This window comes from Prionailurus viverrinus, chromosome D4, assembly GCF_022837055.1.
Source record: "Prionailurus viverrinus isolate Anna chromosome D4, UM_Priviv_1.0, whole genome shotgun sequence".
NCBI lineage: Eukaryota > Metazoa > Chordata > Mammalia > Carnivora > Felidae > Prionailurus > Prionailurus viverrinus.
This window is the reverse complement of record NC_062573.1, coordinates 74,890,490-74,910,378: the sequence shown is the minus strand read 5'-3', so window position 1 is coordinate 74,910,378 and position 19,889 is coordinate 74,890,490. Positions and strand designations below refer to the sequence as shown.

General features: G+C 41.0%; 1 protein-coding gene across 18 annotated transcripts in view; it reads right to left on the bottom strand.

Annotated features, from left to right (window-relative positions):
- Positions 1–19,889, bottom strand: part of TRPM3 (transient receptor potential cation channel subfamily M member 3) — an 812,479-nt gene that overhangs the window by 153,360 nt on the left and 639,230 nt on the right. For all 18 annotated transcript variants that reach the window (XM_047830956.1, XM_047830962.1, XM_047830951.1 and 15 more), the window contains one exon: positions 8,019–8,142. In XM_047830956.1, coding sequence (XP_047686912.1) covers positions 8,019–8,142 — 124 coding nt within the window. The remainder of the gene's footprint in view (positions 1–8,018; positions 8,143–19,889) is intronic.

Here is a 19,889-nt window from a genome sequence, read left to right as displayed (position 1 = left end):
CGACGCGGGGCTCGAACTCACGGAGTGCAAGATCGTGACCTGGCTGAAGTCGGACGCTTAACCGACTGCGCCACCCAGGCGCCCCTTTTCTGTGCTTTTCTATAGCCTCTAATCCACTGACAATTTTTGATAAATATGGCTGGGAAAGGTCAGTGGCATTTCTGTTGTTTATGAGTGTCTGAGACCTTGACAGTGAGGATGAAAATCAAGTGGGATATTTCTGTACACTCCTGTAGTCTTCTCTGATTTGTTTAATTTTTCTTGTTAACTGAAACATAGACATAATTCTTGCCCCATTGTTGTGGGCAGCTCAAATGATACAAGGAATGCAACAGAACTTTGTCTACTATAAGGTGTTATTATACATTATGTAAGATGAAAGGTATTAGCATTGTTATTAGCTGTCTTGGCAAGGAGTTGGGTTAATGACATTTCCTTCAAATTTCTTTTTAATTTCAATGAATATTTGGTGAAAAGAACATAGTGTGAGTTGATCTCTAATTGAGGGGCTTCTAGTTAGTCTGACTACAATACTACCCTGGAAAAGAATAACTTCAGTTTGCCCTTGATGCAGAAGTACTGAATGGCCTGGATGTGCTTACAGTTTCCTTGTAAGCATATGATGACTGCTACATAAGGGCAGAGAACCTTCCAGGAACACCAACCAACAATGTATTCTTTTTGTTCCGGGAATCATGAAGTCTAATAAATATTTGTTCAGATTATTCCAGAAATGAGAGAGAAAATGGGTTCCGACTTCAAAGTCATTTTTAACTTGGTCATACCTGATATTTGGAATATGGAATCAGCTGAACTATGGTGGAAACTGCTTGGGCCTTGCAGAAAGAGGCTCCTGGTTCAAGTCTTGTTGCCCCTAACTAGCTACATGACTGTGGGGCTGTCATGTGAGTCTCTGAGTCTTGGTTTCCCTCCATAAAATGGAAATAGTAATCGTGACCCTAGCAAGGTTCATTGTAGTATCAAACAGGGTGACATGAAGATGATCTTTGTTAAATATGAAGTGCCCTATAGACATCATCACCATTGTCATCATCATTGTTACAATAAAAGTATCTATTGAGTGCTTATTATGTTATCTGTATATATTAACTTACTTGATTCTTATAATTAATCTCAAAATATAAATGCAATTATTATCCCAGTTTTCTGGAAAAAACAAAGGCATCTAGAGATTAAAGTGCCGTGTATTGAATGGAAAATCTGGGATTTGAAGCCAAGCAAGCTGATTCCAAAACCTGCATCATCTTTATTCCCCAATAGTGATATTCTAATCACCTAAAAGAGTTTCCGAACCTTCAAAAATCAACCTGCAACCTCCTGTGTGTTGAGAACACAGTACGGAAAGCAACTTTAGGGGAGCGATATTTCTTCTGCATCCTCTTCCCACCATCTCATTTAAAATATTTAGACTTCAGTTATGTTAAGATTACATTTGAACACACTTAAAAGGAGTTAGGTACAATTCAGCATCTATCTCAAAGAGCATTTCCATTTCTCCGTAAACACTGTGTTGGAGAGAACTGTTTTCTGCACTTGATACATGACTCTATGACCTTCAGCCATTTGGCCTAAAAAGCCCCTTTTCAGCTCTAAGAGTTTTTCTTTCCTTGTGACCATAGGAGTCTACTGTGCTTGTTTGGTCATTGGCGTTCAACAGGGAAGACCCTGGGAGGTTACGTATGTTTTCTCGTCTGTACTCTCCATCCATCAAGATGAGCAAAAGGAGGGAATCTGGGTTGTGAAGGCAGGGTGACAGGTCCTTGAGGTCAAACTGTGCCTCACTGACAACTTTAGCCAGCACTAAGAATTAGTTCTGTCTTATTAGGATTTATTAGCTTATTTCAAATTAGTACCTATCATTACTCGTAGAATAAATGTAATTATAGCGACAGTTATCGAGTCCTACTTGGGAGCCACACACTGTGCCAGCATTCTTTATATGTGCTAAAATGCTTAATTGTCTCGGTAACTTAGGGCCATAGGGTCACGGGGGTCTTCAGGAATACCTCTTAACCTGCCAAGTAATACTCACCAACCTGCCCATGGTATTAACACTCTTAACAGTCTGACATGCATCTATTTTTCTTTCTTTCTTTCTTTCTTTCTTTCTTTCTTTCTTTCTTTCTTTCTTTCTTTCTTTCTTTCTCTTTCTTTCTTTCTTTCTTTCTTTTTAGATGTTTACTTATTTTTGAGAAAGAGCGAGCAGTGTAGGGGCAGAGAGAGAGAGGGAGACAGAGGATCCAACAGCACAGAGCCCGATGCCGGGCTTGAACTCATGAGCAGTGAGATCATGATCTGAGTTCAATGCTTAACCAAATGAGCCACCCAGGTGCCCTAAGCTTCTATTTTTCTAAGCAAGGAACATCTTGGACTTTGTGATCCTTTCCTGCATATAAGAGGCCTGTCCCCAAAAAGAGAAGAAACCTCTTTGTTTAGAAGTCATGTTTGCTTGGTTTTTATGAATCTGTGAAAAGGTGGAGTTGTCCCTCAGTTTCCTAAATGTGGCAGAAGTTGTAATGGGATATCGGCATACACTTTAAATAAGTGCTCATTAAGAAACACATCTCCCTGTGTTGGAAGGTAGCAGACTTGGGGCTCCAGAGACTCATTGGTCAGGCACAGACAACACCCCTCTGCTACCTTCCCGAGCATCTCGGAGAGATTCATCAGCTCTGGAGCTCGGGACGTCAAGCAAGAATAGTAAGCTATGTGAGTGACATGTGCATGCTGCTTAGACTTGGACTTGGACTTGGCATATAAAACCCTTGAATCAGTCTTGACCTTTTGGTATTGTGAGATTTATCTTGTGTGTGTGTGTGTGTGTGTGTGTGTGTGTGTGTGTGTTTTAAAGAATCACAGTATAATCTGTATGAATAAGGAAGAAGTGGCAAATCCTAGAATAGATGGGTATTATTATCACTCCCTTTTAAAGTGGACAGTCCTGGGGCTTAATGGAGTTAAAACACTTGAATGATGAAGCCAGAATTAGAATCCAAGTTTGTCTGCTTCTAGAGCTTGCTCCTCATAACCACCACATTAGAATACCACCCATAACTTAAGCAGGTGGCCCTGAATCAAACTTAAGTTCATAAACCAAATCTATGACTCCCTAAGGAGATGTGACAGCGCATAAGTGGAGATTTTAAGGCACTTTACGGATACTAAATACGTATCTCTCCCCACTAATGCATATTCATCTGAATTCATTCATTTACTCATCCATTAAGCAAAGATTTATTGAGTGTCTGCTACATATATGCTCTACTACTAAAGGATAAGGGATAAGTGAATGCAGGAAAACCAGAATAATGAATTAGATACAAATTCTGTTCCTAAGGTCTCACATAAGTCAGAGATATATATAAATAACTTAAGGTATAAATGATAAGTACTACAAGAGAGTTGCAATAATGGAGTGACATGTATTCTAGGTGTTTGTGTGTGTGTGTATGTGTGTGTGCTGTGCACCTATGCATTCGTGTGCAAGTATGTATTTGGCAATTGGTTATGGCTAATGAGAGAGGTCTAAGTTGAACAAATGCAGGGAAGCAGGTAATAAAATAATAATTGCAAGCAGACTGGTTTAGTTAGCATGAGGGGTCCATAAAAAAGAAATAGAATTTAAGACTAGAAATTTCAGCAGAATATTACACTTTGCATTCAGAGGAGTGGTGTTATTGATTCTGTGCTTCAAAAGAAGTATCTGGCATCACTATGCTGTAGGGGCCAGCAAACCACAGCTTACGGGTCAAATATGACCCATAACCTGTTTTCCGGTGGCCAGTACGTGGAGAATGGCTTTTTAGATTTGAAAGTGTTGTTTAAAAATAAATAAGCAAATAAACAAAGAAAATATGTGACGGAGACTTTATGCAGCACAGAAACCCTGAAAGTTTGCCAACACCTCAGTGCATAGAATGGATTCATGGAGGGTACTGGATTAGGGAAGACCAGCCTTCCCCAGGGAATAGGCATAGTCCAGGCAAGAAAGAATGAGGGCACGGGTGGGAGCATGGAGTCTGAAAATGCAGGAGACTGGAGGAAGACAAGGACCGGATATTTGTGCATTTGGGAATTTTCTCAAAATGATAACTGAAGTCAGAACAGTGAATGAAAGGGGAAAGAACCAAGAATTGATTTTTGATAAACATCTGTTGATAGAGCGGGGAGTAAGAAGAGGGACAAGCAAACCCAATGACCCAATATCATTGCTTCCATTGGTTCCATTAGCACAAGCTCTTAGGTCCTTGGCTTTCTCTGTACCTCCCCAAGTGAGAATGTGATGATATCGAGATGCTGCAGCTTCAGCTGTTAGGACGAAACGGTGACCTATTCCTTAAGTTTAACTTCTCAAGTTACGTGTCCATCATCTTTCAAATACAAGCAGATCCCAGGTCCCTTCAAGTTCTCCCCAAGCCACCTCTTCTCTGTGGCATCCCTGGAAGCTTCTTGGCTGATGAGGTTTACAGACACATCAGTTTATTTTCCTTCCTGCACATCCAGAATTGATGGACTGGATAAGCATACTTAATAGCCCGGTTGCAGTGTTGGCTTCTAGACTCCAGAATCACTACTGTACGTGAAAACTGCTGCTGGAAAGGAAGCAGGATGCTCATGCAGCCATACCATAAAGACTGTGAAATGCAATGCAAAGGTTCTCATGAGGCAGTCAGGAGATGACAACGATAAAGGTTTACAGCGATTGTAAGGGACAGAAGAGGCTTTCAACTGAAGATAAATAAAAGAAGGTTGGTAAGAACTGAATGATTTGCTTTGGGAATGGTACCAAGAAGGACCAGGCCCACAGGCAGAGGGCAGAGGGGTGGCTAAGTGAGAGGACCCAGGGAAGGGAAGGGAAGGGTAGAAATAGTCTGGACTCTCAACTAGGCACTGGGCAGAGAAAACCTCACGTCCCTACACTATGCTTTCATGTAGATCATCTCAGGAGTTTGGCCTCAGATTAGCAAATTACAGAGAAGCTGGGTATTCAAGTTCCATAGGAATGAAATAACAGTGGTGAGTGCAGGAGGGAGGGTGGTTGTGTTTGGAGTGGGGAGCGGATGTTAAAGTCTCAGGTTTTGGAGCAGTGTCAGTTTTGAATGCAGATGTGTCTCCCACATGTGACTGGGGGGAGGTGGTGCTGAAATGGACAGCCTTGGCCCCTGTGAGGTCCAGCAGCTGAGAGAGGAGGACAGCAGATGGAAGGAGCTGTCGGTGTGAAAACAGAAGGTGGTGAACAGGTCCCGGAGTGGGTGCCCTCCTCCACTGTGACTTGGTTAGGGCCACACATACCGTGGGGCTTATACCGCTGAATGCTGAGTGTGGGAAGCAAATGCGAGGGAGCTTGGCTCAAAGGTAGGGCTGTGGGGGGACAGAGCTTCTCAAAACGTGACAGTTTTTTGAGATGTTGTTTGGGCCCAAGAAGAGAAATAAATCTCTCCAAGAACAATATGAAATGAATAGAAAGTACCAACACAAGAGGCCCATCAAGAAATGTTTTCCATGAGGCCACACCGCCCAGAGACCCAAGCTGCACAAGCTGACTACGCATGCCTAGAACACTTGTTTATTATAGAAGCTTTTAGGATGCCAGGATGAGAAAGATGTCAGATCAGCTCTGGGGCCAAATCCCTTTGCTGAACTTGGCCAGGGTTAGATTGACTTCAGAATATTACATCCCACTTCATTTGCTAAGGGAATAAAGGAAACTTGAAGGATTCAAGAGTGAACAGGAGCTCCATGTGAACGTCTGTGCTGTGTGTGTGAAGCAAGGCAGAGTGCAGAGCAGAAGCCTCTCGGGCTCTGCATCAGGACAGCCCCAGTGTGGCTCTTCCCGGCTGTGTGCACCCCTCCTCTCCTCTCCCACCTCACTTCCCTCCCCTGCTCCCCTCCAAAGGAGGAAAAGAAATGCCTACCTCAGGTCCACATCCTTTATAAAGCATCTAGTACTGTCTATGCACATAAACAGCCTCTCTAAAATGAAAATTCTTTTAATTACATTTATGATTTTTAAAATCCTGATTTCTGCCCAGATGTGCAGATAAGGGCAATTTATTTCTCGTTAAGATTGCATTGCCTTCACCTACAGCAAGGGACACCTCACACATTTTGCAGGAAATATCTGTCACTAAAATACGGTCGACCTTTTCAGCAGGAGTCATGATGAAGCGACATAGTGATTATTGGGCAGAATCCTGGTGAACAGTCCTATGAAATATCCAGAGAAGCATATTCACCCCCATTTGGTTTTATGACTTCCAAGTGGTTCCTTGAATTTTAATCCTAACTGCATCTCTAGGAAATTTATAGGACTGCTGAAATAGCTAGTTCTGGTAAGATTTCACAGCTGGCATTGGAAAACTGATAGCCACAGTCAGCAGGAAAACCATCTTCCATGACTCAGGCAGGAGCTCAGTGGTACATGCACCTCCTTGAGGCTAGAGGAAGTGTTTGAACTGAACCTCCTTGAGCAGCCACGTCCAAGATGGGAGATTGCCAGTAGTCAGTTGACAGAGGCTCTCCTAGGGGATCAGTCATCATGGCTATGAACCCCATCTGTGTATTGGCTTCTCTATACAAGATGGCCAGACTACCTGGGTCTATGCATACTCAAGGATTAGAGGTGGAAACTTTCACCCCAAACCTGTAAGGCACTGAAAGTTCTCACAAAGGTCATGTGGATGCTTTCCAGCAATGTGTCTTGCTTACTTGAATCAAGTACTGTTCTTCTAAATGTTTGGTTTCTCATACTCAGAAACTGCCTCCTTCTCTCACCTCCCTCCCTCCTGGCAGTCTCTGTGAGCCTGTGTGTGTGCCAGCCACTGTCCTAGGCATAGGGATACCATCGTGAGCAAGATTGCTCCAGCTCATGCCTCAAGGAGCTTGTGGTCTAGTTGGGGAGCTGGCTGAAAGTGGCTCACTCCAGCCCCTCCCCACCCTATCTGCCTCCAGATGGTTGAACCCTTCAGGGTATGGCCCTGATGTCCCTCTGGAGAAGAAGTGCCACCCAGGATAATCAGCCCAGGATGCCCACATGGCCATGAGGTGGTTCAAATTGTGAGTGAGGCTTCTGTTCAGGTTTAAGATGCTCCTTGACCTCCCCTGTAAGCATGTGGGTTTAAATGACCTCTCAGGACAGTCTCTGCTTGCTGAGGCTTGTAGGGAATCTTCTCAGAGTGGGTGATCCACTACCCTGGCTTCAATGAGACAGCTTCTGATACAAGCATTTCCCACAGAGATGAAATACCACTGGTGTTGAGTCCTGGTTCCTCATTTATTAATCAGGTGAGTTTGCATTTCCTCATTTGTAAGGTAAGGATAATAATCATACTTCTCTTATTGGGACAGTCGTAAAGATCACAGGCATTGAAACATGTAAAGATTTAGCATGCTGCCTGGCACATAGCAAGTGCTCGTTAAATGTTAGCTCATGTTATTTCTGTTCACTCTAACAGAAGGTCTCTGTGATTATACCACATTTGCAAGACACTTTTACCAGATGTAAGAAAGGTTTCAGTAGCTATTGGAGGACACTTCAGAAGCTACGGAAGTTTCCAACATTCCATGGGTACATCCCTCCCTTTTCTACCTGTATAAGTTAGCCTATTAGCCTGGATCCTGTGTCACTAAGATATTTGACAATAAGCACATCAGTGGTTCCCTACTCACAAGCAAAGTGAAACCCCAAAGAGAAGCATTTTCCAGAAGGAAACCTATTTTCTCTCTTCAACTCATTTGGTTGAGGCAATCAGAAGCATTCAGATGAGCTTCAGTAGGATGTTGAAACCCTGCTGCACACACTTCATTAAATCTGGGCAGAAAAAATAGTGTCTTAGCTACTGAGGGAAGGAGGCTACAGGAGCCAATGAAGCCTGAGGAACATTGTGAGCTTGGCTGGAAATAAAAAACAGTTGGTGTGTGATTCAAGAAAATGGTTAAACAGACGAAGGGAATATGGAGAGGGCTCTGCCACTCATGGGGGAACACTGTTTACATACCAATTCCTTCTTCTTCATGCACTCCATGAGGATGATGAACAGATGCTGAGCTTGGGTTCGAGTGTAGGTGAAAGTCTTCTGGATGGTCACTAGCAGCTGGTCCCTCAGAGATTCATTGATAAGTCTGTAATTAAAAACAATGTCAACAACAGGTCAACCCGGCTCCTGTTCAGTACATGTTTCTGAGAAATATTCTAAAACACAAGAAAGCATTGTGAAGACTGACTTTAGAGATGAGTTATTTGTTCCTCTATTTTTCTTGCAATAGTTATTTCGACTGTGATAATTAAAAAAAAAGCAGTGCACTTAAAAATAAATCTATTTGAATGTCTCAGAACCTAAAATAGTAAAGCAAGAAGATTAATTTGGTTCTATTTTTGTCTGTCTTTTTCTTTCTTTTATAGGGCATGTGTCTAATACCCTCTTCCTCAAGTGCCGTTATCAAAAAAAGCCTTACTCATTAGCATCTTAGTAAAAATTTACTGTGTGACTTATATGAAGATTTAAACTTCATCTCTAATTGTGAGGGAAAAAGCTTACATCTAAGTAATTTGAGCACCAATGAGCAGAAATAGGACTCATGATTTCTCTAAAATCATTTCATGTAGGTAGCTTATCTGGCCTATGATTCAGATCGTCATTTATGTCGAGCATTGGCTCTGTTATATCCAAGAAGAGCATGATCTACAGGAGGTTTTATATGGACACTTTATTAAGAGATACTTTTCAGGCTATCGAAGAATGAGTGAGAGCAAGCGAGGTACATCATACCCAATCACTGCTTTGTTACCTCTTGAAGATGAACCTGTTGTAACTTTATTTCCGCTCATACTAGCCTGGTGAGAACTGGGCTATCTTTACCAGCCATCAGATGGCAGGGAATAAAAAAAATCACTCTACTGTTAATAGAATCTGTCCAAAATCAGGAAGATAATACTGCTTTCAAGGAACAATGACAAAATTATCATACTTTGCCTAGAATTCTACAGCTTTATAATTTTCCCCATAATTGAAGTACCAGAAAATCCTATATACGATAGTAAATATAATGATCTCATTTGGTGCTTATGGAAACCCTGTAGGCTAAAGGTCTGTACAATTTTTTTTTTAGAGAGAGAACTCACATGTGCAAGCAGAGGGGGGGGGGGCAGGGAGGGAGGGAGAGAGAACTTCAAGCAGGCTCCACACCCAGCATGGAGTGGAGCTCAACATGGGGCTCCATGTGGGGCTTGATCCCATGACTGTGAGATCATGACCTGAGCTGAAATCAGGAGTTGGACACTCAACTGACTGAGCCACCCAGGTGTCCCAAGTCAATACAATTTAAAAAGGAAGGATATTTAAGTCAGAAAGAGCCAGACGCTTAGGGTCACTCAGCAAATAAGTGGCAAAGCCAGAACCAGAATCTAGTTCTTCTGATTCCTTGTCCATTACTTTTTCCATCACACCATGCTGTCTCTTATTACACCAAGTGTACTATACCTTGGACTCTCTTCATCACTGTGGCTACTCGGGAAGCAAATTGTAAAATTTTCTCTTACGTGAAAGCATAACAAATTTTGTTGCTTAAAAGAAACCAAGATGGGAGGCTTGAGGATATTTCATATCAGTGGCCTTTTGTGCCCCAGGATTGTGTGAGGATCACCTAAGCCCACTAGGTTGGACATTATGGTGCCCTACATTGAGGAGGGTGCATGCCTCATGACAGGATTATACCAAGGATCCTGGAACGTCACTTAGCTCAATGGAAGATTGGGTTACCCCTTCTGCCCCCCCATGAACATTTTTTTAAAAAAGAGAATTGTCCACAAGAAGATGAAAAATAATACCAGGTCCTCTCAAGATTACTAGATCATTCTGGAGGACTCTGTGGCCTTAGGTGTACACCAATCTGAAACCATTCATTAATTGATTCACTCATTCATTCAACAATTGCCTAGTGATGTCTATTTAGTGCCAGATATTGTGGTATATGCCAGGGCTACAGGGATAGACGAGATATATACACTTCTAGCCTTCAATGAGCTTACACACAGGTAGAATAGAAAGACACGAATCAGCAATTCAAGTGTGATTGGCAGTGGTAAAGAAGTAAAGAAGTTGTGACAGCTGAATGTAATCGAACCTAGGGGGTACAAGGAAGACCCCTCTGAGGCAGTGCTGTTTAAGCTGAGACGTGAAAAATAAATTAACATTAGGATGATCAGGGATGTGGTGGAGCTGGGTAAGAGCATTCTTGGCAGTATGAACAGCCTGGACAGGAAACAGCATTAACAAGCCCAGTTTTGAGAAAATAAAGGTGAGTATGGCTAGAACTTGGAGAGCAAAAGAAAGAGTGAAACAAAATGGTGCTGCAAAAGGGGTGAGAATGAGATCATGGGGAACTTTTGGGATAGTGCTAGAGATTTTGGATTGTATCCACAGGCAATGAGAAGCCATTGGAGAGTGACACGATCACATTTGTGTTGCCGATTTCCTTGAAGAGTCAAGACAGGAGCAATCATAACTGGGTATGTATCTGCTTGACAGGCAACCCATGCGGATGGGTCTAGAGGGTTCTGCAGTATCAAGTGTACATAAATGTTGTACACGATTAACAACAGAGGAAGAGACTCTCCTGATTAGCCATTTGATAGATCTAATCATTCATTTGCAGGTGTTTAATTTTGATAACAACTCAAAATTTGTTTTCCACTGCTAACCACCTGTAGTGAATTCCCAGTTCCCTGAGGTCATTAACTGTTTGAGGGATCTGTCATCTGTATCTAATATATCATTTTGTAAACACTGAGAAATGCTGTGCAACTTAGCTAATTGTGGGTTTTAGTGGTGAGGAGAGCTGAAAGATGCTAAGCATCTTATCTTTTTTTTTTTTTTTAGCTCAATTTTGCAATTGAATCAAGTTGTGGCTTTGGTTAAATCCTATAGCAACAAGAGCTCAGAATTCTACTACTAGAACTACAAAGATTCTCCAGGTTGGTTTTCCAAAGTGTGGGATGCCTGTCACTGATGGAACAGAGTGAGTGGTTTTAGGTGGGACAAAGATGATTTGGTCATTCCAAAACATTAAGTTTTACTCATTAAACATTAAATAACTGTTATTTTGGCTTTAGTTCTTTTTCCATCAAGAGGAAAATCACATTTTTGATGCTTCTTTGACTTTAAAAGCTCACAAACATTTGCAAACCACCCCCTTTTGACAAAGAAATAATATGTATCAGGTCCTAAGCTTTTTGCAGAAAGAGTTTAATAACTTTTCAAAACAAGATCCTGTATAACATTTGATGTGTTCAGAGCATATCGTGGTTTATGACACATGATGGGCTACAGAGATAATATCACTTGATTTTCATAAGAATCTGAGAGAGAAGCAGGTGGTAATTCCATTTTGCAGAAGAGGAGGCTGTGGTCCAGAGAGGCTAAATGATTTGTACCAAGTCACATAGCTTGAGTCAAGTCTGCTGAATTCAGCCTTCTTTCATGGTGCTGCTTTTACAGTTTGCAACCTATAAATATGTTTTCCGGTTTCCTAATCATCTGCACTGGAAGTAGACATTTAAATATATTTGTTGTAGGAAATTTGCTTTTCTTTTTTCTGATAGAGCATCTGAGGGAAACCAGAAGAGTTTGGAGAAGATAGGGAGAAAACAGAGGACAATGGCAAAGTGCATTTAGGATGCTGAAGATTCTACTTGCTTCTAATTTTTCACAAGTATTTGCTTTGCTGAATGAGATGTTTTGTATTTGGCACAAAGGCTGCCTCTGTCTTCTCTGAGGACCCTTTCTTACTTTGTGGCCATATTCTGTAGGATACTGGGAAGCCTGCTTTCTTGAAATTATTGCTTTCCTAACTCTTCCCATGTTTTTTTTCTTCTGCACAACACTGGAATGATTTAAAAATCTTGATTGTGATATTTAAAAAAATAGCAAAAAATAGCAAAAAATAGAAATAAGCCCATTTTTAGATTTCTTTTTATGGAAACTGAATAGTGGTTGAAAATTTCTTGACATCAAAACATAGTCATAGTATTATATAAAATTTTAGTTTTAGAATTGGGTCTTTGACAAAGTGGTGCCTATTTATAGAAGCTGTTAATTTGTGTTTCCATATGTCCCAATGCTATTTTTGGTATACCTCAAATTAGAATGTTTCTTGATTTAGAAGGGTAGTCATTGAAGTGAGGAAAATCTCCATACTATGGCATTTGTGTCTCCATTTAAATGCTGAACTTGTGATCTGGAGCTTTTTGGATGAGTCACAGAAGTATCTGAAATAGGTCAACGTTCATCCAGGGCTGGAAGTAACCAAAGGAACTTCCCATACTTTGCTATTAGCATTCTGTTCAGATGCTAGCAATACAACCCACGTGTTCACACTTTTCTCAGAATGACTTTAATTACCTGCAATATCAGAGTCTCATTCCTAGATTGAAAAATTAGAAAATGCATTTAGAATTCAGTGGGACACAAAGAGCTAGACTTAGGTTAATGGCTTTGGAGGAGTGAAGCCCTTTTCCTGCCCTCCAAAGACACCCTCGGTTAATTTATTCAGACACAATATGAGAAAATTTTACCTATATAAATAAAAAAAAAGATCATTAATAATACCACAATTTGGTACTTAAAAGGCATCATTTTCCAGACAATCTCTAATGCTCTAAAGAAAAATGAAATTTTGTCATTTGCTAAAGCCAAAGCAAATCATTAAATGTAACCTTAGGACACAAAAAGTTTACATTTTTTGCCTAAGTTTACAGAGACTGGCATTTTTCTTTTCTTCTCCTTCTCTCCTATCCCCCTCCCCCCTTCTCTTCCTCTTCCTCCTTTTTCTTTTTCTTCTTTGTTAGTAGACATCACCCCTTCCTCCCAAATGCCACGACTCGGGGGTCACAAGCAATAGCACGATTCTTCCCAGAGAGGAAGGACAACATTGTAAACAAATAAGCACCATAGTCGCCAGGGTCAGGGTGTCTGGAGTGAAGCTGTCACTTGCTACCCATATGATCGTGTGCAAGCTATTCAGTCTTTCTGTGTCATTTTTTTCATACATGTAAAATGAATATTATGAGTGCTTATCTCATAGACTTGTGAATAGTAAATTAGTAACAGTTCATCTTTGTAGAGGGCGTGATACATAGCAAGGCCTATGTAAGCATTTGCTATTATTAACACACAGTCCCACATGGCTCCTTGGTCACTGACATTCATTATTGTTAAGTAGCATGGCCTGTGCTGGGCCCTTTGTGTGCAATACAGAGCTCCCTCCTGAGACCAACAGTGTTCTGCATCCTTGGGTGAGCCCAACAGTATGAGGCCACTCCCAATCCAAGCTGGAGAAAGAACTTTCCCACTTCAGCGAAGTCAGAGATCACCAGTACTTTCTTACATGTGGGAAATGAAGACACATAGCAGATTTAGGAGGCTTTACTATTGCGGGGTCTTGCAAATATTCCATGCAAACATCTATACATCTATTTATTTATTCATTCAACAAACAATACTGGTGCCTACTGCATGTCAGGCACTATGCTAGAAGTAGACAGATGAATATATTTAGTCCTAACCTCCAGGAACTCTTGGGTTGTATGCCATATATTCTGGTAATCTATTAATACGTACCACCCCCCCCCCCCAAATTTAGTGATGTAAAAGACCATTTTTTATTGTGTTGATAATTTTATGGGTGGGGAATTTAGGCAGAGTGGCGAGGGACTCATGTCTATTCCATGATATCTCGGTCCTCTCGGGAGAGGATAGAATGGCTATAATGGCTCAACCGATCATGTCTGGGGCTCCATTCTTTTTCCACAAGGCATCTGCTGCAGATGCAATGTCCATGATGACTTCTTCACTCCTTTGTCTGGTACCGAGTCTAGGATGGCTGAAAGAACTGAAGACTGGCTGGCATTGCTCTCTCTGGTGGTTGCATGGTGGATGGACTTCTTACACAGCAGCTGGCTTCTCTCAAATGAAGGATTCCAAGAGAGTGTTTGAAGAGACCCAGGCAAAAACTTTAAAACTTCTTCTGATTTAACCTCAAAAGTCCCAGAATGTCATTCCCTTATATTCAATTAATCAAGCAAGTCACTAAGAGCAACCCAGATTTAAGAGGAGGGAAGAAATGGACTCCATCTCTTGGTGGAAGGAAAGCATGAATATACAGAGAAAGAATGGTGATCATCTTGGAGACAAGCAAATCCATCAAGTGATTCTGTTCAGATGAGACATTAAAAAGCATCAATCTCCCCCACATCTTAATGATAAACATCTTCAGTGGTCTTACTTTGCATTTTCTTCTTTTAATAGCTGATTATGCGAACAAGCATTTTCCTTAAAAGTGATAGTCTAACCACTCAGAAGTATTTTCAAAATGTTTACTACTGACTCACAGCATGGAGCTTGCAAATATTTCCTCTTTTGACTCAGCTGCCTATTTTTGTTTATGTAGTGTGTACTAGCTATTTCTTTGGGGCCTTGGGCACATGGCTGGAGCCTTTTTTCCATGGACATATGTCATCATACTTTGCCCCTGTTAAATGCAGTATGCAAGGCACATCTTCAGTAAAATGTGTGCATACTTGGGTCAACCTTAATGCCCAGGTTAAGTCACACCAAAAACAGGGGGGTATTTTCTTGGTGCCCTCATCGCACTTCATGGTTTGGAGAGGAAAAACAACAGCAGCACCTGCCAAAAGCTAGAGAGAAGTCTGACTTCCTAGAGTATTGTTTCAGTTTACCTTATTTCTCCATCTACCTTCGTTTTGGCCCTCCTCCTATCTTACTCAGTTGGTACTAACAGACCACTAACTGGTTTCTTCTCTGTCCTCTTCTAATGCACTCCACACAGTTGGTTGAATGGTTGTTCTACAAAGCAGACATGATTCCAGCACATCCTTCTTAAAACCCCACAATACTTTCTCATCACCAGTAAGATAACATCTCAACTTTTGATATTTCGGATTCTGTATATTGCTAATCTGAAAATCCAGCTGAGGGATTTGAGCTTTGGGATAAAGCGATGATACAGTTTAGGAGCCGCAGTTTTATAGATGAAGAGTCTGGAGCCTGCAGAGGGAAACTAACTTGTTAAAGAAACATCAGAGCCAAACTTAGAGGAGAAGAGAATCAGGAAGAATCTCTGATAATGAACTATACTAGCATAAACATGTAGGCTCAGCTCAGTGTGGTTATGCAAAGTTAGTGAATTGGTGTTTGATGACTGGATACAGTGGGGATTTCCTCTGTTTTTATCCCTGATACAGGATGTTCTATATCTTTTTTATTTTTTTATTTTTTTTATTTTTCTTGGGACAGAGAGAGACAGAGCATGAACGGGGGAGGGGCAGAGAGAGAGGGAGACACAGAATCAGAAACAGGCTCCAGGCTCTGAGCCATCAGCCCAGAGCCTGATGCGGGGCTCGAACTCACAGACCGCGAGATTGTGACCTGGCTGAAGTCGGACGCTTAACCGACTGCGCCACCCAGGCGCCCCAGGATGTTCTATATCTTATGTGTAAGAAGACTGAGCCTGAATAATGTGGTTTCAAGGATCCACTACCTCCCCAGAGTTACTCCCCAGCTTCTCAGAAGCCCAAAGTTCCTTTTATTTAGTTAAAAGGCAAACAAATATTTTGTTCAACAATTAGAAGGCCTAAGAGTAACTCTTAGGTTAAGTAATGTTTTACGTGAAACTCACATCTAACTGTAGCTGATTGATGCTGATGGTTTTTAGGAAGTACTAGTTGGATAGAAAGTTGGGGGAAGATACAAAAGGGACATTGGGAAGGGACCAATAAGTGGGTAGGGAATGACTTTGTCCAACTTTTTCCTGAGGATTAACTCCAGATCCAAATGGCTTCTACCAGCTAACACCAGTGAAAATAGTACCCCTAATCTTATTTTCATAAGTACCCTAGACAAGTGGTTCACCTGGGCTTTTCCTGAGGGTTCTATCTAGTCACGTGAGGCAGTTAGAATGATCCTAGAGAAGCTGCCTACAATTGGGAAGGACGCACACTGGAGGATGCAGTCTGTTAAAAAAATTTCATTTACTGCCACCCACAGAGGGAGCATTTCTTACTTTTGTTCTTTACTTTTATTTATTTATTTTTTTATTTTACTTTTTAAAAATCCACTCTAGAATCTTGAGCTATATATGGTAAAACAGAAGGCACAGATACACATACAAAAGGAAACAGAAGGGGGGTGGTACAGTGGGGTTGAGGGTTGTAAGAGAGGCACACAGTATCTATTCTAAGATAAGATTTGTGCTAGGCATTTTATGTGTGGCATTTCATAAAGTCAGATTAATCTAAGAAAATCCTAGCTGGCCTAACTCCTTGGATGCATGAACTGTACACAATATTACTTATGTGTTCTCTTCTCTCAATCTTCATGAAGGTGCTGAAGACAGATTTTCCACCACCCCCTTACCTTGATTCCCTTACCCTTCCCTTTCCCCATAGCATATCACTTTCTAAAACATTATAAAATGTGTTTATTTATTATGTTCATTACTTACTATCTATCTAACCCTGCTAAAATGTAAGTTCTGTAATCACAAAAATTTTTGTTTATTCTGTAGACAGATGTGTTTTTGCCAGGGCCTAAAACAGTGCCTGGAACAGAGTAGGTGTTCAAAAAATACTTGTTGAATTATGGAATACATAATGTTGGTTGGATGAAGAATGTAATTTCAAAACAAAAGGAAGGGGTACCTGGGTGGCTCAGTTGGTTGAGCATCCAACTTCAGCTCAGGTCATGATCTCACAGTCTGTGAGTTCGAGCCCCTCATTGGGCTCTGTGCTGACAGCTCAGAGCCTGGAGCCTGCTTCAGATTCTGTGTCTCCTCTCTCTGCCCTCCCCCCACTCATGCTGTCTCTCTTTCTCAAAAATAATTAAACTTCAAAAATTTTTTTAATTTTAATTAAAAAAAAACAAAGAGAAAATGTCAATATTGAAAATCTATCAGACATTCAAGGGTTCCCAGTTTGGTGGAAATACTAGAGCTATGTTATCCAATGTGGTAGCTGTTGGCAATTTGAATTAGAATGAATTACAGCTAGATAAATTTAAAATTCAAATCCTTAGTCACGCTAGTCACAGTTCAAGTGCTCAGTGGCTATCTGATTACACACAGAATATTTCCATCATCACAGATATTTCTATTGGACAGCACAGAGAACAATTCCATCATCACAGAAAGTTCTATTTGACAGAACTGCTGTTGAGGCAGACAGGACTGCCAAGCACTTTACCCTGGGCAGAAACTAGCAGGACGCTCAGGTGAAAAATCCTCAACAGTATTGGCTATGCATCTGTAATTCCTCTCCTTTCTTTTGCTATTGTTTATGACTATGGCTAAGAGTAGAAATTGTTAAGTGTTGCCAAAGAATACAGGGACTGACACATGGTCAGGCAGCTTCTCTGCTTCCAAAATTAAAGGGAAAGACACATCTTCTGTGTTCATTCCAAGTGAAATCCCATCAACGATAATTGCACGTGGCCAGGAAAGAGGAATAATCAGACTTTTACTGGTTTAGACCCTCTACAAAAGAGAGAATCAGAGCTGGAATTAGATGTATGAGGTTCTTGGGCAGGCAAAGACCCTGGCATCTCTTTCATGGATATGCTTTAAAGGTTGGTCCAACATTTATTCAAAGGAGAAGTTAACCAGCATGTGACACAAAGTGGGGGAGGGGGGAGATGGAAGCTGTTGTTCAGAATAACTCAGCCCTGGAGCACCTGGATGACTCAGGCAGTTAAGTGTCCTGCTCCTGATTTTGGCTCAGGTCATGATTTCATGGTTCATGAGTTTGAGCCCGGCATCAGGCTCCACACTCTTAGTGTGGAGCCTGCTTGGGATACTTTTTCTCTCTTTCTCTCTGCCCCTCCCATGCATGCACTCTCTCAAGATATATAAATAAACTTAAAAAAATAATAACAGCTCTGGGGCAAGCAAACTTCCTGCCGTTACTGGTCTCATCTTCCTAGAGGTGATATGGTGTAGCTGCTAGGAGTGTAGGTTCCGGCCCCCATTTGCCTGGGCGGACCACTCCCTACCGGTGAGATGTTGAGGAAACTCTGTAATCCTTCCGTCCTCAATTTCCTCATTTATATAATGGGGATAATTATCCTACCTACACCATAGAGTTTAATGAAAGATAGTGTTTAGACCAGGTTCTTGCATGCAGAAGCTTTAAAAAATAGTAACTTCACTTTTGCAAGTATGCTTTTGGGAAGGGGGTCAGAGGTATGGGGAAAAGGGTGGGGTAAATCTCAATTCTCGCTCAAGGCAGTTTGTCAAAGATTCCTTCTACCCCCATATCCTACTCTGTGAGATGCTGGAACAAGTATAATTTTCTTTCTTGTTTTTTTTTTTTAGATGGATTAGTGATGGATTAATTCCTCACTGTTTTAAAATTAGTCTTTCTTGGGGCCTCTGAGTGGCTCAGTCAGTTAAGCATCTGACTCTTGATTTTGGCTCAGATCACAATCTCAAGTTTGGTGAGTTCAAGTCCTGAATCAGGCTCTGACAGCACAGAGCCTGCTTGGGATTCTCTCTCTCTCCCTCTCTCTTAGCTCCTCCCCTGCTTGTGCATTCTCTCTCTCTCTCTCTCTCTCAAAATAAAAAATAATAATAAATTAGTGTTTCTTATTAATTATCCATAGACAACTGCTGAATTAACTTGTCCCTCAATCCAGCTTCAAACAGTATCCCACAACAAAGAGCCTCTTGTTTTTGATATCCTATGTATTATGCCTGTAGGGAAAGCCTCATATTGTCAGACAGTTTAGAATGATGCACTTCACAGGGTTGATTAAAGATGGACTATTTCCCAGGTATCTTTTAGGCAGATAAATTTCTTATTTTTCGCTTGGCTTCATAATCTAATGTGCTATTTGATGATTGCCTGATGGTGATATATGGGGCTATCTATAAGATGTTGTCTCCACTCTAGAACAAAAGTAGACATCCATGGCATGTTGAGTGTACCTTTCCTTCTTTGCATCATTGTTAATCTATCACAATAATCTCTCCCCTGAGCACCAGTGTGGCCTCAGAATAATTCTCAACACATTATTCTAGGACGCCGGTACCAGTAGATTGTTGTTGACACTCAAGATGAAAACCATTTGTCATCCCTGCACTAGAGATAAGAAAATCTCAAATATACTATCAAATGGTGAATACCAGGGATATCATAGGATTAAAGAACTGTAAATTTTAGGTCTGTCTCCAAGACGCTGAATGAACTGTGGCTTTCATGAATTTAAAAAAACTGATTTTTTACCACTTACGTTAGGGATCACTGCTTATGGACACTTGATTTGCATGGAATAACTCCAGATAATACCATAAATATGTATATCAACTAGAGGACAGCTGTCCAGCAATTAGGACAATTAAAGAAAAAGTGTATTGAAGCTGAGTGGAGCCTCTCCTAGTGCAGTAGTGCAGACTTGAGTTAACCTTGGAATACTACTTTAATGCATCTTTAGTGTGTCTCTGGTGGAAGAAGCTTTTATAGCAGGTGGTCACTGTTGTATCTAGTTTTTATGAATCCTGTAGTCCATAATCAACAAGGAGAATTGCATGGGGAATCTAATGGAAATCCATTAAGGACGCTGCAAACATTATCTATTATTAATGATACCACAGGGTGAGATGTTAATCCACTCTATTTCTAGCAGCTGCAGGTTCTAATATCAGCCAGGATGATTCAGAATTCATCTCCTCTAAGGTAGAGGAATTAAATACCAGGACATTTTATTATCTAAGGCTCCCTCAAATACATTTTAAATGTCATTGTGGATTTTAAAGTCCTCACTGCTTCTTTTCATAAGAGAAAGAGGATGTGTCGTAGAAGT